This window comes from Petaurus breviceps, unplaced genomic scaffold (assembly GCF_028583685.1).
Source record: "Petaurus breviceps papuanus isolate PSGF00001 unplaced genomic scaffold, PetGlider_PUasm1.0 90845, whole genome shotgun sequence".
Taxonomy (NCBI): domain Eukaryota; kingdom Metazoa; phylum Chordata; class Mammalia; order Diprotodontia; family Petauridae; genus Petaurus; species Petaurus breviceps.
The window spans coordinates 15892513-15917144 of NW_027187359.1; the positions used below are offsets into that span (position 1 = coordinate 15892513).

At 36.3% G+C, this 24632-nt stretch overlaps 1 protein-coding gene and 1 pseudogene across 10 annotated transcripts in view; both read left to right on the top strand.

Moving 5' to 3' along the window:
* Positions 1–24632, top strand: part of LTBP1 (latent transforming growth factor beta binding protein 1) — a 484412-nt gene that overhangs the window by 356698 nt on the left and 103082 nt on the right. For all 10 annotated transcript variants that reach the window (XM_069072171.1, XM_069072175.1, XM_069072174.1 and 7 more), the window contains one exon: positions 23665–23787. In XM_069072171.1, the coding sequence (XP_068928272.1) occupies positions 23665–23787 (123 nt within the window). The remainder of the gene's footprint in view (positions 1–23664; positions 23788–24632) is intronic.
* LOC138149186 (THUMP domain-containing protein 1 pseudogene) lies at positions 13556–19120 on the top strand (annotated as a pseudogene).

A 24632-nucleotide genomic window follows, 5' to 3' on the forward strand; every position in this document is an offset into this window, starting at 1 on the left:
TGGGTTGTCTTCTGCCCTTGAAATGCCCCCACCTCCCAACCCCCTTCTCATCTTTGCCTCTTAGAATTCTTAGCTTTCTTCAGAACTTAGCTCAAATGCCATACCCTATAGGAAGCTTTCCCAAATCTCCCTAGTTGTTGGTGGCCTCTTCCTCCTTATTTTATATTTCTTAATCTTGGTGCGTGTTGATACTCCCAGTAGAATTTAACCTCCTATTGGATTTTGTAGTTTTTAAATTTGTATCTCTAGTTTGTAGCATAATAATCTCTTGCACATAGTAGATTCTTAAAAGTATTTGTTGAATTGGATCAGTTTAGGCAGCACAGGCATGTGCTTGGACATAAAATAGTTTAGATTAAATATTTAAAAAAAATCTTTATCTTTACTACAGATTTTGCTCTTGTAATGTATATTATAGGTAGAGATCTAGTCACAGCAGTGGTGTACCGTCAGAACTCACAACATGAAACTTTACATGTCTAAGCTAGGTTTGTCAATAATACCCTATTTCTCTCTGGGTTTGTTTTACTCATTCCATCCTACTCTCACACTATGTAAAGCTAAGCACAAGCAGCTTTCCAGAGGACTGCTGCTATGAACAACTTTAAGGTTCTGATCACATAGTATAGTGTACTCTCTATTCAGCAGTAAACTAAAGCAAAACATTCATAGGAACCAAAGTACAGCATTCACAGTGTTATAACATAACAACTTATCACTAAAGTGGCCACATAGTTTTCACCAAAGTTATCACATAATTTTAAACAAAAGATATCATTCAGTAAGTCCTTAACTCAATAATCCTTAAGGAGCAAGTCTCCTTAAAGGACACAAAGTACAAAGGCCAAAGTTCTCCACCCCTAGGTCATATTGTCTTAATCTCTCAGTCAAAAAGTCTTCTTTCTTCTTGATTGTAGATTAGTTTCCAATCATTCTTAACTCAATCATCCTTAAGAGGTACAAGGTAGGGGCAGCCAGGTAGCACAGTGAGTAAGAGCACCGGCTCCAGTGTCGGGATGACTTGTGGATCGAATCTAGGCTCAAACACTTATTACCCCCCAGAAACACCTGGCTGTGTAACCTTGAGCAAGTTACTTAACCCTAATTGCTTAGGGGTGGTCAGGTGGCTCAGTGAGTAAGATCACCGGCTCCAGTGTCGGGATGACCTGGGGATCAAATCTGGGCTCAGATACTTAGCACCACACCCAAAAATAACTGGCCATGTAACCTTGAGCAAGTTACTTAACCCTGATTGCTTAAAAAAAAATAAGAGGTACAAGGTACAGAGTACAAAGTTCTCCCACCCCTAGGCCACAGTAAATCATGATCTTCTCAGTCAGCACTAAGTATCCAAGGAGAGATCTTTTCATCATGACTTGTGGATGGCTCTCAGATTCCATGGTTCCTCTTCCATGGTCCCAGCTTTTGCCTGAATTTTCACCTGGATTGAAAGGTAGGCAGCTCTCAACTCCTCATCCAGCTCCTTGTCCATCTCCTAGTCCAGTTCCTCATCCAGTTCCCATTCCATATAGAAGCTCACAGTGTCCAGTCCACCTTAAGTTCTTCACAGTTTCTGTTTCTGCGAAGACAAAGCTTAACAGAGCCAAAACAACATTCATGTACATTGCCAGCTCCATCATCGATTAACTTTCTGCCTGTGAAATCAATACAGACCCACAAACAAAGTCTGAGAACTCAACATAAATTGTCAGTATAGTCTCAGGACCTCTGAAACCCTCCTCCAGGACCTCTGTAAACAAATAACAAGAAAATCCTATTTCAGGGCTTCCAGTAAGGTTCCAGGGCTTCTGTTCAAAGTATTACAAACACAAATCAACATAGACAGAACAAACAGAGTGCCAGGATAGCACAAATTTTCTCCTTTTCAGCTCTGCCACCACAAGTGTTCCCTTCTCAGTTCTGCTCTCTCCCAGCTTGTGCTCAGCTTTTGATCTGGTCATTAGCTCCTCCCTGTTCTTCCCACCTCTTATGTCCTTCCTGTTCCTGTCTTTGACAAGTCCCTCCCACTGGGGTTTTCACAAGTTATGTTTCTTAACAAAGACTTGATACAATCAGGGCAAGACTCAAGAGAAACTTAAACTGAAAAAAGGTGCTAAATAGTTAAATAGCTGAAATAAGGCGCTAAGTACTTATTTGCTTGCCATTACACACTAGCAGGTCTAACAAGAAATAGGCAGCCACCACATGGTTACATTGGTCCTAGGGCAACTCTATTGGAGGGAAACATATACTTCCTTATGTACCACGTTTCCTCTTAAAATCCAACCTTCCCCTCCCCCCTATACATTTTTATCTATGTTACCAACAACTCACAGTGTAATGCATCTAAATAGTGTGTGATTTTTGTACAACCAGCCACTCTCAATAATGATACTTTTAGATCTTAAATATAACCATTTACTTAATAGTAGTGCAAAAGAAATAATAACAGATGCTAATACATTAAAGTCAATACATAATACGATTTATCACAATAAGAATATAAACCCAAGGCATACTCTCTTACTAGTACATTTAATTGTTTTAATGAAGAATGTGTTCACACTTATGGGAACCTGGTAGAGAAGAATATAATGGAGAAAACTCAGGTGCTTAGGGTAGTTCACAGCTCTGGACTTCAATGTCATTCAGAAATGTGCATTCAGAAATCTCTCCATCATATGAAACTGCTTTTCTGCCCTCCCCTCTTCAGCTAGGGAAAATCTCTTCTCCCTTTTATTAATACACAGGTATTACAAGTTCTTTCATTTCACCATATAAGATAAAGTAACAGTTCTTTTTAGTTTGAAGAACTGCACAGCTCATCAAACTGGCTCTCTCTGGCTTATAAAGACCAGTCCAGCCAGTTTTTAACACATCTGGATGCTGTGCTCATAGCAACACAGCTCCAACTGGCCAGGATACCAAAATATCTGCAAAACCTTTATAAAAAGCTTCAGGGTTTTCCAACTCTAGGTGTCACTGAAGGACAAAAGATTCACTGGAGCTTTTGACCAGAGAAGTAAATTCTTTCTTTATCTAATTAGGAGTTGCTCAGCTATACTGGCAGCTGATTTCTAATAACTTTCACACCTCTCCCTTCAACTTCTCAGGGTCCTCTTCTGCTGTTGCTATTTATGCCTTCCATAGCTTAAATGAGAATGTACTGACCCTCAATGGCCCACCTATTCCCTAAAATTTATGGAGAATTTGGAATCAGAAGGCCAGATATTCTTTTTTTTCTTAATTAGTATTTTGTTTTTTCCCCAGTTATATGTAAAAACAAATTTTAACATACTTTTTTAAAACTATTAGTTCCAAATTCTCTCCCTTCCTCCCTCTTCACCTCCTCCCCATTGACAAAGGAAGCAATTCTATATAAGTTATACATGTGTAGTCATGCAAAACATCCATAATAGGCCATGAAAGAAAACATAGATAAAAAAACTCAAGAAAAATAAAGTGAAAAAGTATACTTCATTCTATATTCAGACACCATCACTTCTTTCTCTGGGGATAGATACCATTTTTCATCACGTGTCCTTCAGAGTTTTCTTGGATTATTGTATTGCTGAGAATAGCTAAGTCATTCACAGCTGATGATCTTACAATATTGCTGTTACTTTGTACACAGTACATTTCACTTTGCATCAGTCCATGCAAGTCTTTTCAGGTTTTTCTGCTCATCATTTCTTATAGTATAATAATATTCCATCATGATCACATACCACAATTTGTTCAGCTATTTGCCAATTGATGGACATCCCTTCAATTTCCAATTCTTTGCCTCAGAAAAGAGCTGTTATAAATATTTTTATACATATTGGTCCTTTTCCTTTTTGTTTTTTTTAAATCTATTTTCAGATATATACCCAGTAGTGGTATTGCTAAGTCAAAGCAGAAGCTTTTATACATCTTTGGGCATAGTTCCAAATTGTTCTACAGAATGGTTGAATCAATTCGCAACTCCACCAACAGTGCACTGTATATAGCCTGCCCTAGTGATATTACATCTGGAGTATTGTGTTTAGTTCTGGGAGACACATTTTAGAAAAGACATTAGTAAACTAAGAGACAATGTTGCATCAAGAGTGGAGAGTCATTCTCATAGTCAAGACCTGAGTTCTGGCTGTGTGACCTTGTATAAGCCACTTGGTCACAACCTCTCAGGGCAATAAGCAACTTTCTGAAACAGTAAGTTGCAGCTAAGGTGCCAACCTACATTGATAGTGGGAATTCCACCTGAACTTTCCCTCTACCAATGAAATCTGGGGCAGTCTCTGTCCCTGTTGATAATGGAAGAGATCAAACCAGGATGGTGAGCAACTTCATTATTATGGGGGAACATTTGTAGGATGCTTAGCCTGTACAAGATAAGTTTTCGCTAGGACATGATAATCACTTTCAGGTAAGAAAGGAAAGGCTGCCATGGTGGAGAATGTTAGATTTGTTCTATTAGAATCCATATGGCAGAACTAGAAGCATTAAGAAGTTGCCAAGAGGGAAATTTAAGCTTGAAATCAGGAAAAACATATAAGAATGTCCAAAAATAGAATGAGCTCCCTTAGTTAGGCCACTCCCCCCTCCCTCTGAACCTTCACACAAAAGTTGACTGACTGCTCTTGAAACATATTAGAGAGGGGTAGCTTAGGTGGCACAGTGAATAGAGTACCGGCCCTGGAGTCAGGAGGACCTGAGTTCAAATACGGCCTCAGACACTTAGCACAAAAACTAGCCATGTGATCTTGGGCAAATCACTTAACCCAAATTGCCCTACCTTCCCCCCTCCAAAAAAAAGAAGCAAAAAAAAAAAGAAAAAGAAAGAAATATTATAGAAGGGCTACGTATTCAGGGATGGATTGCACTGACTGGTTGATCCTGGGATTCAAGTTCCAGCCTTGCCATTTGCCAGCTTATTGAGTTTGGGAATGTCACAATTTCTCTGGGTTGAGGGCAATCTTCCTTATCTGTAAAATGGGGACAATATTTGATACTACCTTGTTTCCATGGTGGCTGTTAGAATCAAATGGATTGTGCAAGGTGCTTGGTAATTCTAATGTTGACTCTAACTGTAAAGTGCTACATAAATATTTTATTATTATTTAACCACCTATTATTTTCTCCAGTTCAGGACAGGGCCTTTTCTTGTGAAAAGGTCTGACTACCAGGGTTCTTTGAACTGTTGGGATCTGGGCTTAGTCAGAGTTTACCATAACAAGTTCCTGATGACCTGAGCTATCAAGTTTCATAATCAAAATCTGGAACCTGAGTCCTAGAAAAGGCTCACCAATGTCTCCTTGTGTGACCTTGGATAAGTCACTTTTTTCTCTTAGCCTGTTTCTAACTTATAAAAATAAGTTTGACATTAGCCTCAGTGACTAGCCCTTAGGGAGTATGATTTAATGCCACCACTTCTGTCAAAAATAATGCTTTTACTCAGTGAAACTTAAGGTTGAAGGAATGAATTGTGATAAAGCAATTGAAGGCAGAATTACATGATAGGTGAAGTTCTGTGCTCATTCTATAAGCTTTATACATCCTGCTTCAGTCACTTAATTCCTATGTGATCATGAACAAATCATTTAACTTCTCAGACCCACCATTTCCTTGTCTTTGAAATTAATTGACTTTTTATAAGCTCATTTAGTCTTCCCTTGCTTTCTATTGTGAGTTCATATTTTAATCTGGTGCTTCTTAGGAATATCTGATTAGAGAGTATTAGTCTACTGCTTCTTGGTCTTGGATGTGTCATCTGCTCTCCCTAGGCCCCTCTTTCTTCATCTGTGAAATGAAAGGGCTAGACTAGATAGCCTTTGAGCTTCTTTCTAGCTCTGAGTCTTATTTTAGGTGCTCCAGGAATTCCACAGCACTTTGAGGAAAGCTTTGGTTTCATCTCTATTATTATTCACCAGTCATTTGAATAGCCCTCTTCTATGCCCTCCCCTGTTCAAGTTGCTCTGTGGAATCAAAGAAGTTTGACTAGGTCCCTGCCCTCAGAGAGTATGCATTCATTGTAGTTAGGAGGGCCAAACAAGTAGGGAATTAAAAAAAAAAAAACCCTACACTAAATACCATGTCAAATTGTGTTATGCAACCAATCCATGTAGTAGGGATTCATAGAAAGGTAAGCTCTGCTTAAGTTGCTTTTCCCTCCTCTTTCAAAGGCACTGATTAATCACTGAGAGATTCCCAGAACCAGACTCAGAGGGAGAGCAGTCAGTAGATCTTGGTGAGTTTGGCTAAGAAAATAAAAGCACTTCTTGAAAGGTGATTCCTGGGGAGTTCCCACTTTGGTGGGATTTTTGTACTGAGTTTCTGAGGTCATCCTTGGCTACATTTTCCTCTGTGTGGTATTGGTCCTTCTCCAGATTTAAGAAGCTGTGGTTTTCAAGTATTATATAACCTTTTAGTCAGTAGCTCTGTTTATGCATGTTTCAGGTTCTCTAGCACTGAGGGCAAGGGTCATTTAGCCCTGATGATTTTCTGCACATTATGCATTGAAGTTAACCTCATTACACTCATCCTTAGAAGCATCTGTCTCTCATGTCACCATTTAATCGTCTGTAAAATGTTCTTCTTTATGTATGATCTTTACTGTAGGAAACAAAGTGAAGGGGATAATTACCTATATCTTTCTGGTTGTTTATTCTTTGTGACCCCATTTGGAGTTTTTATGGCAAAGATACTGGGGTGGTTTGCCATTTCCTTCTCCAACTCATTTTGAAGGTGAGGAAACTAAGGCAAACTGGGTTAAGTGACTTGCCCATGGTCACATAATAAGTCTAGTAAGTATCTGTAGATGAATTTAAACTCTGTAAAATCAATCTTCCTGACTCCAGGCCAGGCGCTCTATCAACACCTGCTCTTGCCATATCTTATGTTGTATTTAATTCCCTCGAAGATAATGGACAATTAATCTGTTCAACCTTTTTGTGGATGATTGTTTTTCTCCTTATATTATTTAAAAAACTAATTTTCCTGACTCGTATTATCCCTCTTTTCAGACTTGTACAACTCTTTACCCTAAACATAATCTTTACCAATACGTAAGATAGGTGATTAGAAATCTTGTTAAAAGTGAAGGCAAAAAAAACCTATCTTTGTTTTCAGAAAATAGGAGAACCAAAAATTTTCTATGCCATTTTTCATGATCAGTATTCATGTAAAGTTATTATATATATCTATATATATACACACACATACTCATATATACATATATGTATGTGTATATACACACATATACATATATGTGAGTATACGTATGTGTGTGTTCAGAAAATCTAGTCACCTGATGTTTTTGTTTTTGATTTTTTTTCCTTCAGAAGATCTTCTCTTCTTAAATTTACCATCAATTAAGCTATTTGGGGGGCACTGAGTATTTAACTCCAGGAGCTTGTTTCTGAAGGTATTCTAAATTGATTATTTCATCACATTAGCTATTATGAAAGTACAGAAAAGTTCTCAAAGAACATAATTAGAACTGTTACATGTTACAAAATTGTTATACACAGAAGTTTTTAAGAGCTAGAATGTTTAAAAGATCCATTCTAATTCTGTCAGACATATTTTATTATGAATAAATGGATCAATTTGTTATGCTCTTGCTATGCACCAGGCACTGTCCAAAGTATTATGAATACAATAACAAAATTGAAACAGTCCCAGCCTTTAAGAAATATCTATTCAGAAAGAGCTGACATTTTACTTAGGAGAATATACAAAATATGTGGGTATAGGTGTGTGTAGTTGGGGGAAGGAGGTAGACACTAGCATTTGGAAAGATCAGAAAGTTCTCATAGAGTTGGCATTCCTTTGAAGGAAATTTAAGCTTCTAAAAGGCAGAAGTAAGTAAGAGAGTGCAGGTGTGGAGAATAGCTTGTGCCTCTGCACAGAAGTTGGAGACAGTGTTCTGCATGGGGAATAGCCAGGATCATGGACTGACCCTCCATGAAAAGCCTTATTCAAAACCCTGGGTTTTCGAAGACTATACCTGTGCCGATTAAGCTTTGCCAGGACCTCCCAAATTGGAAAGCCTCCTGCAAAGGGTGCAGTGATGGACTCTAAATCTGATATCTGAAGAATTTATGTAACTAAATTCACAGAGTACATCCTTCAGCCATTAGACATACCAATGCTTAAACAATCCAAGGTATTTTTTTTCCTTTTAAAAGTTGTTCTTGGCTAAGATGGTGGCATAGAAGCAGGAAAACTCCATAAGCTCCCCCCATAACCACCTCAAATATCTATAAAATATGACTCTAAACAAACTTTAGAGCTACAGAACCCACGAAGTGACAGAGAGAAACAAATCTCCCACTGAAGGAAGCCTGGCAGGCTGACAGGAAGGGTCCATCACAGCAGGCTGGGAGCCAAGCCCAGCCCCATGTGAGCCTGAGGTTTTAGCCTCAGGGCAGCCCCAATCCAGCAGCGTCTGGAATGGACTTTGGCAGAGTGGATCACCAGCAGCTGTGGTGGTTTCCAGAATTATCAACCCATAAATGACAAAGACAAAGTAAAAGGTCAGTGTGGACTTTGTGGGAACAGGGATACTAAGAGTGAGGTCTGGCCACTGCCCCTAGGGCTAGAAGGCAAGAAGCAGCAGAGGCACTGTGGTTGTGCAGCTGCCTCCCCATGGCTGCTTCAGAGCTCCTGGCCTGCAGATCATAGGGGGACCAAGCAACCGGTCTGAGGGGAATCACTCTTGCTTTAACCTGCTTGGATCTGAATTGCTGTCTTAGGTGGAGTTCCTGGGGTGTGTAACCAGTGAGCCAGAGTATTTGGGGTTGTAGAGAGGGTACCCAACTAATAGCTCCAGCAGCTGCAAAAACCCCAGTGATTTGGGACAAAGCTTTCCTCTCCGGAAGCAGAGTTCTACTGTGGCAAAGAGCTCAAAAGTTAAGTAATTGAGTGGCAACATGAGCAAGCAAAGGAAGCAAAGCAAGCACAGCAATCCAACTTTAGATTCCTTTTTTGGGGACAAAAAGAATCAAAGCATGGAATAGAGGAAGACAACAAAGTCAGAAATCCTGCACCAAAAGCTTCCAAGAGAAATATGAATTGATTACAGACCATGGAGAAGCTCAAGAAGGATTTTGAAAATCAAGTAAGAGAAGTGGAGGAAAAATTGGGAAGAGAAATGAGAATGATGCAAGAAAATCATGAAAAGTGAGTCAACAACCTGACTGAAGAAAATAATACCTTAAAAAATAGACTAACTCAAATGGTAAAAGAGGCCCAAAAAGCCAATGAGGAGAAGAATGACTTTTTTAAAAAGCTGAATTTGCCAGATGGAAAAAGAATTTCAAAAGTTCACTAAAGAAAATAACTCCTTCAGAATTAGATTGGAGCAAATGGAAGCTAATGACTTTATGAGGAATCAAGATGCTGTTAAACAGATCCAAACAAATGAAAGGATAGAAGGCAATGTGAAATATCTCACTGGAAAAACCACTGACCTGGAAAATAGATCCAGGAGAGATAATTTAAAAATTATTGGACTACCTGAAAGCCATGATCAAAGAAAGAACCTAGAAATCATCCTCCAAGAAATCCTCAAGGAAAATTGCCCTGATATTTTAGAACCAGAAGTCAGAATAGAAATTGAAATTCACCAATCACCTCATGAAAAAGACCCCCCCCCCAAAAAAAGAACTCCTAGGAATATTGTAGCCAGGTTCCAGAGTTCCCAGATCAAGGAGAAAATATTACAAGCAGCCAAGAAGAAACAATTCGACTAATGTGGAAACAATCAGGATAACACAAGATCTAGAAGCTTATACATTAAGGGATTGCAGGGCTTGGAATATGATATTCCAGAGGTCAAAGTAGCTAGGATTAAAGCCAAGAATCACCTACCCAGCAAAACTGAATATCATGTTTCAGGGGAAAATATGATCATTCAATGAAATAGAGGACTTTCAAGCATTCTTGATGAAAAAAATACTTTTTTCCCAGAGAGGAATATAATGAGAGGAGATAGGGAGACACAGAATAGGGCAAATTATCTCATATAAAAGAGGCAAGGCAAAGCTGTTACAATGGAGGGGAATAACAGGAAAGCAAATGGGAATGGGTTAACCTTACTCTCATTGAATTTGGCTTAAGGAGGGAATAATATGCACACTAAATTGGTTATCTTACCCTACAGGAAAGTAGGGGGGAATAGGATAAGAGGGGGGATGATAGAACGGAGGGCAGGTTGGGGGGGAGCACACACTTTTGAATAGGGACAGGGTCAAAGTAAAAAATAGAACAAGTGGAGGGTGGGATAGGATGGAGAGAAATATAGTCTTTCACAATATATCCACTGTGGAAATGCTTTGCATAACTACACATGTACAACCTATAATGAATTGCTTATTTTCTCAGTAAGGGTGTGTGAAAAGGGAAGAAGGGAAAAAATCTGGAATTCAAAGTTTTCAAATCAAATGTTTTTTTAATTATTATTATTATTATTATTATTATTTATGTGCAACTGGAAAGTAAGATGTACAGGCACTGGGGTATGGAGATACATCTTGCCCTACCGGAAAGTTGGAGGGGGGGGGGGATGGTGGAGGATATAGGAGAGAGCAGATTGGGGGAGGGATTAATCAGTGGGATTGCTGTTTTGGGGTGGTGTGTAGAGGAAAGATAGAGAAAATTTGTAACTCAAAATCTTGTGGAAATGAATGTTGTAAACTAAAAATAAACATAAAAGTTTTTAAAATGTACCACCTATTTCTTGACAGGTGATGGGCTCAAAAAATAAAAATAGATAAAAAGTTGTTATTTAAAGTTTTTTTTTTTAAAACATCACCTGGGGCAGCTAGGTGGTGCAGTGAATAGAACACCAGCCCTGGCTGGAGTCAGAACTTGAGTTCAAATCTGGCCTCTGACATTTTAACACTTACTAGTCGTGTGGACATTGGACAAGTCTCTTAACCCCAATTGCCCTGCCTTCCCCCTCAAAAAAAAATAAACCATCACCTTTATTTCCCTTCTCTTACTCCATAAGCCATCCTTTGTAATAAAGAATTTGTAAAAGGTGAGAAATAAGCATATGTGAAAAGCTAATCAATATATTAGCCATGCCTGATATATCATGTAATATTCTACCCCCATACTCCCTCATTTCTGCAAGGAATGGATGGAAATATATTTTTTTATCTCTTCTCTGAATCTAAAGTTAAGTGACATGCCCAGGGTCACACAACTAGTAAGTGACTGAACTGGATTAGAACTCAGGTCTTCCCTGCCTCCAGGTCCAGTGATCTTTTCACTGTACTTGATAGCTGCCTCTAAGTGAAGCTAATAAACTTGGTAGAGGAGTGAATGTGGAAAGTACCAGAGGATCTTTTTGAAACCTTTTACCTCAGTAGCAGCATGATCTATTTGCTCTTACTGAATCATCCACGTTGTTAGTGAATAGTCTTTCTTCTTACCAAAACCCTTTTTTTTAGCTTAACATCAATACTTAGTCCCTTTGATTTTCTCATCCAGTCGCAGAAAATATCCATCAGTTTATTCTTTCTGCTATTTTTACTATGCTTTTCTTTACCTCTGTGCCAGCTCCAGTTTTCCATGCATGCCCTCTAATTCACAGAATCCTTTTCAACCTTCAAGATATAGCTCAAGGATCTTGCCTGAATCATCCTATCTAGAGACATTGCTAGTGACTTCTTTCCTCCCAAACTTCCTTGTCCTTGTATCAAACTACTTTGTATCTATTCTCATTATGTTTATTCTCTCTTTCTCAAATATTTACACACACTCACACACATCTATATTGCTATGTATTATATATATATATATATATATATATACATGTTTATCTACTTATCTTCCCTTTAGAATATGAAGTCCTTGAGAGTAATGATTGTTTCTATCTTTATATTGAATACTCAACTCCTATTACATTTTACATATTATTACATATTACATTACATTATTTTATTACCTATTACATGTTACTTAAGAACTTCTTGTTGGCTAATTGGATAGGTTCTTATTAAATATCAAATCAAACCTTGGTTATATACTCTATAAGAGCTTAATGAATTCCTATTAGAATGAAAGGACTGTACTAAGAAGCTTAATTGTGTTATTTCATTTGACCATTATGCCTAGTTTTAAATATTTCTATACATATTTCCCAACCTCCACTCCCATTTTTTACTACTGCTCAATTTCCCCTCCTTCCTCTCCCCCCTAATTTTTTTCATTTTCAAGGAAGGAAGAAGGAAATGTACTTTTTTTCTCTGTATGCATAATTCATTCCCTGGTAGATTACCCTTGTCAGTAGTAGCTCTTATGGAACTCTGAAAGTATGGTGAAATTTGTGTGTATAACCCCCAGGTAGAATTTTAGTATCTTCTAGTAAGTTCTGGCAATGTTTACTAATTTATATTATTTCAATTATGTTGTACATACACACATACACCCAGACATCCACGTGTTCTTTCTAGTTTAAAATATGTTAGATCTGTCTCATAGAACTTTTGCAAATCTTGATTGTATTTGTTATGTTATATTGAATCTTGATTATATATTTAATTAAATCTTGAAGATAATTGTCATGCAGTGACTATTAGCTTTCTGGAACATGTGAATTCATGATGGTAGTACATTTTAAGATTTAAAAAAATGTTGGTGACAGTATTGGAGATGATCCTGGTTACTGTGTGTGTGTTGTTTTGTGAGAGTAGGTTGAAACAAAATAGGGAGCAATGAAGGGATGTTCTCATGAGATCTTTTTAATAGAATTAAATTTTTCCACCTTCCTTTTCTGTTATAATGAAAATACATTTTAAAAATACTGAGATTAAGACTGGAGCCAAGATGGTGGAATAAAGGCAGAGACTTGCCTGAGCTCTGCCAAATGTCCCTCCGGATGACTAGAAAATAATGCCTCAAAAGGAATTCTGAAGCAGAATAACCAACAAAAGGATGGGATGAAACGATTTTCCAGTCCTAGACAATGTAAGAGTTGACAGGAAAAGGCTGTCTCCCCCAAGTGAGAGTGGAGTGTAGTCCAGCATAGGCCATGCCCTGGGAGGTCAGCCCCAGGACTGCCTTGGTAAACCAGAAAATCAAATAAAAATCAAAAGAAGAAAATGTGAAATATCTCATTAGAAAATCAACTGACCTGGAAAATAGATCCAGGAGAGAGAATTTAAGAATTATTGAACTACCTGGAAGCCATTATCACAAAAATAACCTACACACCATCTTTCAAGAAATTTTTAAGGAAAACTTCCCTAATATCCTAGAACCAGAGGGTAAAATAGGAATTGAAAGAATTCACGGATCACCTCCTAAAAGAAATCCCAAAATGAAAATTCACAGGGATATTATAGCAAATTCCAGAGATCCTAGGTCAAGGAAAAAATGCTGCAAGCATCCAGAAAGAAATAATTCAGATATTGTGGACCCACAGTCAGGATAAAACAGTAAAGATTTAGTAGCTTCTACATGCAAGGATTAGAAGACTTGGAATAGGCTTTCCTCCAACACCTCCCCCCGCCCCCACATAGTCCTTCTTGCCAACACCTCCTCTTTCTTCACGATGTTCGCGATGGTTGTGGCCAGGGAGCAACCCCCACAAGCAGCTGGGGTGAAATGAAGAGGGAAGGCAGTGGCCTCAGGCAGCTTGCACTGGCTTCAGGGCATCCTCATTACCTACAACATGAATAAGCACAAGTGTGTGGAGGAGGCCTACAGCGTCCTCAATGAATACAGGACAACTGTGCTGGCCTGAGAAGTTTGTAGACAAAGATAAGCAACCATATGGAAGTGAGGAGGAAGAGGAAGATGATGCAGAAGTTGCCTTGAAGAAGAAAATCAGCGAGATTCGGGCCTCTACAAAACTGAGATTAAGACAATTCCAGTCATTGGAAAGTGGAGCAAATAATATGGTCTTCATTAGAACACTTGGCATAGAACCTAAAAAACTTGTACATCATATCCTAAAGGTTATGTCCACAACCAAGAAGAAGAAAACACGGATTATTCTACCTATGTTGCCCATATCTGGCATACGCAAAGCTTTCTTAGAAGATATGAAAAAATATGCTGAAACCTTTTTGGAACCTTGGTTTAAAGCACCAAATAAAGGGACATTCTAGATTATTTACAAAGCATGAAATAATAGTCACATGAGCCAAGAAGAAGTTATTTAAGAACTAGCAGGCATAGTGGGCTGCCTCAATCCTGAAAATAAGGTCAGTTTTAGTAATCCCCAGTATAGCATTGTGGTAGAAATCATTAAGGCTGTCTGCTGCCTGAGTGTTGTCAAAGACTACATGTTGTTCCGAAAACACAACCTTCAGGAAGTGGTCAAGAGTAACAGGGAGGGGTCTCAACCAAATCCTGGCCAGGATGCACAAGTAATAATTGGAAACAAGGCAAAACTGGAGTTTGGAAACACAGACAAAGAGAATCTCAAATCAAACGAAAGTGACTGTGCAGAAGAAAAAAATAATCCTCGGGTGATGGTAAAGGGTACTAAAGAGGAGGGACCAATTTCTGAGACCCAGGTGGAAAGTGAGAAAGGAACCAAATCTGAAAATGGAAGCCAACTTATGGAAGGTCATAAATCAGATGAAAATGACCTGGTCTTGGAGAAAAATTAGCAGTTAAGGCAGGAAATGATAAAAGAAGAGGCATATTCCAAAGATGGGCACAAAATAAGCTATCCAAGTTGAGAATGTTATCAAGTAATAAAACTTGCCCTGGAGGTGAGTTTAATTTAACGTTTTTCAAAGTTATGGAAGTATTAGAAATACAATGCCATATTTCACCAGTGGCTCTGTTGGGTGAATTAATAGTGAACAGAATAGTGTGGCTATCACCCCACATCCCCCTACAGGGAATGATTATTTGATTAAATTTCTTATTTTCTCCCAAAAGCATTTTTTCATCATCTAGATTGGAATTAGCTTGGGAACAGCATCCTAAAAGAGAATAGGATTTTAGTTTTGGGGCCACTGTTTAAAGACAGGAAGATTAAATGTGTTAGAACTTTTCATATATGAGCAAGGTTTAACTTAGAAGTTGTTAGATTCTTATAATTACTTTTTCAGGATTTGTGTGAAATATCTTGAAGGAAAAATATATGCACATTATTAGCAGTTTCACTTAGGGAAATAGGGGGAAAATGCTTTTTTATATAAAGTTCCAACTGATGCCCAGCTTCAAGGAAGAAGGTACTTTAATGGTGTAGAAACACCAGACCCAGGATCCCTTGGAGCTTAAAGACATCTGAGCCACATGCATCTAGAAAGTACTTTATTGTATGTTACCATAAAATTGGGTCCCCTTTACATTTTAATTTTGAGAACTCCTCTAGAAAGAGATTTTTTTTTTCATTTTCAAACTCTTAGATCTTTTTTCATATTTATTTCTGTGGTTTTGGTACTATCTGAATATGACATTTTTCATAAGCAACTCTTCTCCAGGTTAGTCATTGGTACTTCATCAAGCTTTGTGATAAACTGAATTAGTTTATTTAAAGGTCTGTTTTCTGTTTTATAAACTGTTTTCTCACACTGATATTTCACTTGTAAATGTCAAAATTCCATGGTACAGAATTGATAAGTTCAGATTATCTTACCATGTAGAGAAAAGGGTAAACAGTGTGTCTTCAGGTAATGTTTCATTAATGCTAATGTTAACTATAATTTTTAAATGTCCTCAAGGCACAATTTATTTCCTTATTGTTTTGGCTAAATACTCGACCATAATCCACAGCAAGATACTATTTGCTTTTCATTGATAAATTTCCCTTTCAGAAAAAAAAAGGCTTGGAATATGATATTCCAGAGGGCAAAAAAGTTAGGATTACAGTAAAAAATCACCTTCGCAGCAAATTGTGTGTAATCCTTCATGGGAAGAACTTGATATTTAATGAAATGGTAGACTTTCAAGCATTCTTGATGAAAAGATCAGGGGTGAATAGATAATTCAATTTTCAAATACAAGACTCAGTAGAAACATTAAGAAGATAAAAGGAAAGAGAAATCATAAGAGAGTCAATAAGGTTAAACTGTTTACATTCCTACACAGGAAGATGATACTTGTAACTCCTAAGAATCTTCTCATTATATGGGTAGTTGGGAGGAGTATACATAAACAGAGAGCACAGGTATGAGTTGACTATGATGAGATGATAGCCCAAAAGCAAAATTAAGGAGTGAGAAGGAGTTATGGCATAGGAGAAGGAAAGGAAAGTTCTAATAGGATAAATAATCTCACATAAAAGAAGTGTAAAAGAGCTTTTACATGGGAGGAGAAGGTGAGATGGTGGTGGCAGGCAATGTTTGGACCTTACTTTAATTAGAATTGGCTCAAAGAGGGAATAAAATATACATTCTATTTGGAACAAAAAAATCTGTCTTACCCTACATAAAAAGGAGGGGTGGGGAAATAAGAGAATAAGGGTGGGAGCTGATAGATGGAAGGGCAGATTTGGGAAGGCAGTGGTCAGAAGCAAACACTTTTGAGGAGGGCTGGGGGGAAAGGGGTAAGAGAGAGACATACACTTTAATCAACTGTGAATGTGAATGGAATGAACTTACCTATAAAATGGAAACAGATAGCTGAGTGCATTAAAAGCCAAAATCCTACAAAAAGTTGTTTAAAAGAAACATACTTGAAGCATCCACACATATGCACACACACACACACACACACACACACACACACAAAGTAAATGTAAGGGACTGGAGTAGAATCTTTTTTAGCAGAAGTAAAAAAAAGAAAAAGAGGTTGCCTTCATGATCTCAGACAAAGCAAAAGCAAAAATAGACCTAATTAAGAAAGGTAAGCAAGGAAACTAAATCTTGCTAAAAGGCACCATAGACAATGAAACAATATCAATACTAAATCAATCAATCTATCTATCTATTTGCCCACACACACAAACCCCGCCCCCCAAAAAAAAATTCTTAAAGGAAAAGTGAAATGAGTTACAGGAGGAGATAGTAAAACTGTACTAGTAAGGGTCCTCAACTTTCCCCTCTCAGAACTAGATAAATCTAGTCACAAAATAAACAAGAAAGAAGTTAAGGAAGTGAATAGAATTTTAGAAAAGTTATGGATTATAGACCTCTGGGGAAAAAATGAGTGAAAATAGAATGAAATATTCCTTTTTCCCTCAATGGTATGTTGCACCTACACAAAAATTGCCCATGTATTAGGGCATAAAAACCTCAAAACCAAATGCAACAAGGCAGAAATACTATCTGTATCCTTTTCGAATCTTATTGTATTAAAAACTACATTCAATAAAGGGCCGTGGAAACATAGATTAACAATTAGTTGGAAAGTAATCTAATCTTAAAGAATGAGTGGGTCCAAGAGCAAATCAGAGAAATAATAATTCCATTAAAGAGAATGACAATAATGAGATAATGTGCTAGAATTTATGGGATGCAGCTCAAGAAGTACTTAGGGGGCATTTATATCGCTAACCCTTTACATCAATAAAATTGAAAAAAAAAACCAGATCAATGAATTGGGCATGCAACTAAAAAAAAACTAGAAGGACAACAAATTTAAAATCCCCAATTAAATCTAAATTGAAAAATTTGAAAATTAAAGGAGAGATTAATAAAATTGAAAGTAACAAAACCATTGAACCAAAAAATAAAACTAGGAGCTGGTTTTATGGGAAAAAACAATAAAATAGATAACTTTTACAAAAAGAAAGAAGAAAACCAAATTACTAGTATCAAAAATGAAAAGGATGAATTCAGCACAAATGAAGGAGGAAATTAAAGGAATTATTAGGAACTATTTTGTCCAATTATATGCCAATAAGTCTGACAATATAAGTGAAATGGGTGATATATAAAAATATAAATCACCAACATTAAGAGAAGAAATAGGAGGTTCAAATAATACTATCTTAGAAAAAGAAATTGAACATGCCATCCCTAAAGCCATATCCCTAAAAAAATATCCAGGACCAGATGGATGCACAAATGAATTCTACTCAACATTTATAGAACAATTAACTTCAGTACTACATATATCATTTGGAGAAATAGGCAAAGAAGTCCTACCATATTTCTTTCATGACACAAATATAGGTTTGATACCTACACCAGTAAGAGCAAAAACAGGGAAAGAAAACTATAAAGTAATTTCCATAATTAATATTGATGTAGATTTTTAACAAAAATACTAACAAGAAGATTATAGTAACATATCACAAAGATCATTAAGACCAGGTGGGATTTATGCCAGGAATGCAGGGCTGGTTGAGTAATAGGGAAATAATCAGCATAATTGACCACATCAATAACAAAACCAACAAAAATCATATGATTATTTTAATAGATGCAGTAAAAGTCTTTGACAATATACAACACTCCTATAAAAAACATTAAAAAGTACAGGAATAGGGGTGGCCAGGTAGCACAGTGAGTAAGAGCATGGGCCCCAGAGTCGGGATGACCTGGGATTGAATCCAGGCTCAGATACTTACCACCACACCCAGAAATAACTGGCCGTGTTAACTTTGAGCAAGTTTCTTAACCCCAATTGCTTAAAAAAAAAGTACAGGAATAAATTGGTCTTTCTTAAAATGATAAATAGTATTTATCTAAAGTCATCAGCAAGTATTGTCTGTAAAGGGGATTAAGTAGAAGCCTTCCCAATAAGATCAGGGGTGAAGCAAGTATACCTGTTATCACCACCATTATTCAATATTTTACCAGAAATACTTAGCTAATAAAATAGGAAAATACAAAGAAATTGAAGGAATTAGAATAGGTAATGAAGAAACAAAACTCACTCTTACTTGAAGAATCCTAAAGAATCAACTAAAAACCTAGTTGAAAAAATTAACAACTTTAGTGAAGTTGCAGAATGTAATATTAAATCCATATAAATCATCAGCCTTTCCATAAATTATCAACAAAGTCCAGCAGCAAGAGAAATCCCATTTAAAATAACTGTGGAAAATATAAAATACTTGGGAATCTACCTGCCAAGAGAACCCAGGAACTTTAAAAATGCAATTACAAAATACTTCTTACACTAAAAAAGTCTTACACTAAAAAATGTCTGAACAATTGGAAAAATATTAATTGCTTATGGGTTGGCTTAACTGATATAATAAAAATGACAGTTCTACTTAATTAATTTACTTATTCAATAAAACTACCTAAAATTATTTTATAGACCTAGAAAAAATAAAATTTACATCAGGAAAAAACAAAAGGTCAAGAATATCATGGAATTAATGACGGAAAATGTGAAGGAAGGTGACATAGTCATATTAGATCCCACGCTGTATAATAAAGTGATAATCATCAAAACATTCTGGTGTTGGCTAAGAGATAGAGGGTGGATGGGTGGAAAAAATTAGATACACAATACATGGTAAGTAGTGAAAATAGTAGTATAGTATTTGCTACATGCAAAGATCCCAACTTTTTTTGTTTTGTTTTGCTTTTTGGAGGGCAATTGGGGTTAAGTGACTTGCCCAAGTTTTTTTTTTTGTGTGTGTGTGTGTGTGTGTGTTAAGTGTCTGAGGCTGGATTTGAACTCACGTCCTCCTGACTCCAGGGCTGGTGCTCTATCCACTGTGCCACCTAGCAAACCCAGATCCCAACTTTTGAGACAAATAGTTACTATTTGACAAGTTTAGCAGAAACTAGGCATAGATAACTCATACCATTTACTAAAATAAGGTCAAAATGGTTACATAATTTATACATAAAGGGTGATACCATAAGCATCTTAGGGGAACATGGAATAGTTTACCTGTTAGACCTATGGATAAGGGAAGTATTTATGGCCAAAAAAGAGAAAGATTTCCTTACAGGAAGTAAAATGGACAATTTTGATTACATTAAATTAAAAAGGTTTTGCCCAAACTAAAACAATGCAGCCAAGATTAGAAAGAAAGCATAAAACTGGGGAGGGGAGTGCATTTATAACAAGTTTCTCTCATGTGATCCTCATTTCCAAAATATATAAGGAATTGAGTCAAATTTATAAGAATACAAGTCAATTCCCTAGATAAATGGTCAAAGAATTTGAACAGGAAGTTTTTAGATGAAGTCAAAGCTATCTATAATCTGATGAAAAAAGACTCTGAATCACTATTGATTAGAGAAATGTGAATCAAAACAACTGTGCCTTACTCATCTAGCAGATTGGTTAATATGACAGAAAAGAAAAATGACAAATATTGGAGGTGATGTGGGAAAATGGGACGCTATTACATTGTTGGAGTTGTGAACTGCTCCAACCATTCTGGAGAACAGTGTGGAACTATGCCCAAAGAACTATAAAACTCTGCATACTCTTTGACCCAGTAATACCACTAACTACTAGGTTTGTATACAAAAGGGATTTTTTTTTTAGTGGAAAAGCACACATATATGGGCAAAAATATTTATAGCCATTCTTTTTATGGTGGCAAGGAATTGGAAATTGAGGGAATTCCCATCATTTGGGGTAAGGTTGAACAAGTTGTGGTATTTGATTGTGATGGAATACTTACTGTCCAATAAGAAATGATAAGCAATATGCATTCATAAAAAAAAGATTTCCATGGACTGGTACAAAGTAAATTGAGTAGAACCAAGAGTACATTCTACATAAAAATAACAATATTGCATGATGATCAACTATGAATGACTTAGATATTCTCAGCCATACAAAGATCCAAGACAGTTACAAAGGTCTTATGATGAAAAATGCTCTCCACATCTAGAGAGAGAACTGATGGAGTCTGAATGCAGATTGAAGCATACTAATTTTTGTTTTATTTTTATGTGGTTTTATTTTTTTGGACTGTTTTCTTTCACAACATGACTAATATGTAAATATTTTTGTATGACTGCAAGATATATAGCCTGTATCAAATTATATGCTATCTCAGGTAGGGGAGGAAGGATGGGAGGGAGAGAATTTGGAATTCAAAATTTTAAAAATATAATGTCAAAAATTGCTTTTACATGTAATTGCAAAAAACCCCAAAACATTACAGTAAAAAAAGAGTAAATATAATGAGACCCTTTACTTATTCATTTTGGTATTTTTAGTACAGTTGTCAGGATAAGTGATCAGAAATGAGGTATAAGTGCCAAATACACTGACATTTTACCCCACCTCTGATTTAAGACTCCATTCTAGGCAGAAAAACAGGAGGAGGATGAAGGTGATTAAAATCATTGGTAATTATTCACCCTCTAAAAATATCTGCCTTGAATGTTTTTTCTTGAGACTCCAAATGGGTATGCACCAAAACAGATACAGATATTGCATTGATATTACTATACTTGTATCAGATCAATGTTTAATGATTAGCATCTAAGGTGACTTTCTTTTGCAGATTCTTTAGCAATGTTAGAATATGTAGTTAGTCCCTAAAGACACACTTCAGCACTATTAAACCTATTTAGCCATTTAGATTAAAAAAAATCTTAGTAGTTGGGCAAGATTCTGGTACATTTATCTGAAAAGGGGTAGAGATTGGGCCTTTCATTTTATTGGTACAGGGAACTTCCAATCAAGGAAACTCCTATCAATAATATAAGTTATCAGTTACCTTCTCTCCATCTTTTAGAATTGACTAGAGTAGTGGTGTCATCACATAAGGATCCCTGTGGATGCCTGTTTGATCTAGTTTTAAAATATTTTTATCTATGGTTTATTGTATTTTTACTTTGCTAAATATTTCCCAATTACACTTTAATTTGATTTCAACTACACTGGGTGTGCTCTGTATGCTGAGTTGATGCCTCTGACATAGAGGTTAAGTCCTTTATTTCAGGGTCATGTGACTGATTTATATTGTAGGGAAGACTTGAACCCAGGTCTTCCCTGTCTTGGCGACTACACTATGCTGCCTCTGATGAGCATGGGAAACCATCTTTTTAAGCCACTATAAATTTCAGGGAATTTTGCCTCTTTATTAATTACTTTAGAAAATCTTATGTTTTATGTGTGCTTCTAGAAACTCTGGCCTGAAAACAATTTTATTAATTTATTTGAATTAAGAAAGAAATATGGTCTTAGGAATTGTTTTGCTGTTAAGTGCAACTCCCCTGTAAACAAATAAGTCCCCAGTGACTGCATAATTAAAGGGGACCGTTCATACATTTCTGAACTTGTTAACATTTTTGAAACCAAACCAGGTACTAGACATGATATTTTCCCTACTCTGTCTGGAATTTCTATGCATGGTGTCTAGGCCAGTCCTGTTTCATTATTTAGTTTGGCTCTGACTATTGGCTCCTTCCTCTAGTTTTTGCTTGCAGCAAAATGGATTCCAAATATTAAAAGATAGAGATGCACATCAGGCAAGCAAGTGGCTGTTAGAAAGTGCTGTTTTTGTTGCACTGATGCCAAGCCAGTTAACCCAGGTCATGAAATGGCGTCTTGACAAAGTAGGACTTGTAATGTCCACACAATTCCTTTTGTTTCATCCTACCAAAATTACAGATGCCCTTTGCTTTTGCCTATAGAAGACCATTTGTATATTCTTGCTTTGAAAAAGTATAAGTTGTAAATATGATTCATGAAAAAAATTTTTTCATTAAGCTTTTACTCTGACTCTAGACTTGCTATTTCTGCACTCTGGTTTGAATTTTTCCTCTTGTATACTCATTCTTGTAGAAGACATGTGCTGTTATCAAGGAAGATAATGATGTGAGTCCATGTGGGGAGTGTGTAGCTAAAAACTGAAATTGAACATGAAACTCCAATTTCCTTTTTAAAAGAAAAATGAAAACATTTGATTAAAAATTACTAAAATTAGTTAAATAAAACTTTAACTTAAAAGAATATAAAATTCCCCTTTAAAACAAGTGATAAATATAACATTTTAATCTATTTAGCTATTATATATATTCTCTATTATTTTGTTTCTTACCTCTTCTCACAGGAAACTAAATTCTCTGGCTTTACTTCTAGTTCAAGATGTCTGTCTAACCTGTATCATGAGTAAACTTAACTTGTGGATCAGCTTAAACTTTTTACTTCAGTACATATTGATTCATAGTCATGTTAGAATATTTCATTTTTATAAAATCCTTCTGAATCTCCTTTAGCTTTTAGAAAGAATCTTTTTCAATGCCCTGATTTACCTTTTTTTCAGTCCTTAATTTCTCTCTCTTGTATTTTTCTTTTTGCCACAAAGGACTCACCTCTTATTTCTGTCCATCCTTCAATTCCGTCTGCCTCATTAGTTCCCCAATTACATCCTGAAAGAGTTCTCCAAAATTTACAGATTAAAACTCCTTGAAGGCAGCAATTTTTTTCTTTGTTATTATATCCCCAGCGTCTAGCATAGAGCTTTGCATATAGTAAGCATTTAAATGTTGAATTGAAATTAAAAGTGGTTCTTTCTAGCTGTCACTTTTCCTTTGATGGTTAATTGCTTATTCACAGAATTTGCTTGGTTCTCTTAAAACTTATCCAGAAAGAAGTAATTTCATATTATAAAATTGAATTGTTTGATAAGATTCTGTTACAGGTAAACTTCAGAAAATAGTTTATCTTCTTATATTACACTGTCCATTCCTACTAAAACTATTTATCTGATGTGAAATATTATTTTGAAGCAATTGTTGAATTTTCTGAAGCTTTGAGTGATCCCGGGAATTTCCTTATTGATGTTTTTTCTCTATCTAAAAAATTTCTTTCCTATTTTATTTCTTCAAGATGTTGATGAGTGTTTGGATCCAAAAGTATGCAAGAATGGCAGCTGTTCCAACCTTGAAGGCTCTTATATGTGTACATGCCATAGAGGTTATAACCCAACACCTGATAGAAAGCAATGCAAAGGTAACTACATTGATGAAAATGTTTCTTTAAAAATTTCATTGGTGGGACAGCTAGGTGGCACAGTGAATAGAGCACTGGCTTCAGAGTCAGGAAGACCTGAGTTCAAATTTGGCCTCAGACACTTAACACACACACACACACACACACACACACATAAATTAGCTGTGTGACCTTGGGCAAGTCACTTAACCCCAATTGCCCCTCCCCTCCAAAAAATTTCATTGATAATTCTGAATCTAAATCAGCAGTCTGTTATGGCAACCAAAAATTTTCATGAGATAAAACATTCTGCCAAAGCCCTTCTCACAATCACAGAATTTGAATATTAGAAGCATTCTTAGTAGTTTTCTAGTTCAATCTATGCCTGAAGAAAACATAAGCATGATGTAAGAAAGAAAAAGCAAAACTTACAAGTGATCTCAAAGTGGAAGAGACTGCTGCATTGAGAAGTCACCCTTCATTGATAGTCTTTTTCTGGGGATTAGATAACCAATTATAAAGTATATTATAAGGACATTTCCTTTTTGGCTAGCCATTAAAGTCCTATCCATACATCTCTAAAATTCTGTGATTCTTTCATTAATTTTGGGACCAGAGCAACTCTTGTTGATGACTTACAAAGTGAGAGATGGTTCACAAAGAATGTTGATGGATGCTGTACACAACTCCAGAATTACAGAGCTTTGCATCATAAGCATTATATTGTATTATAAGCCTTTAGATTGCTTTAAGAGAGACACAGTGTCCAGAATAGGGGAGGTGATAGTCATATTGTGCTTTGTACATCTGGAATACTACATTTATTTTTGGTTGTCCAGTCTTTGGAAGAACATTGATAAACTAGA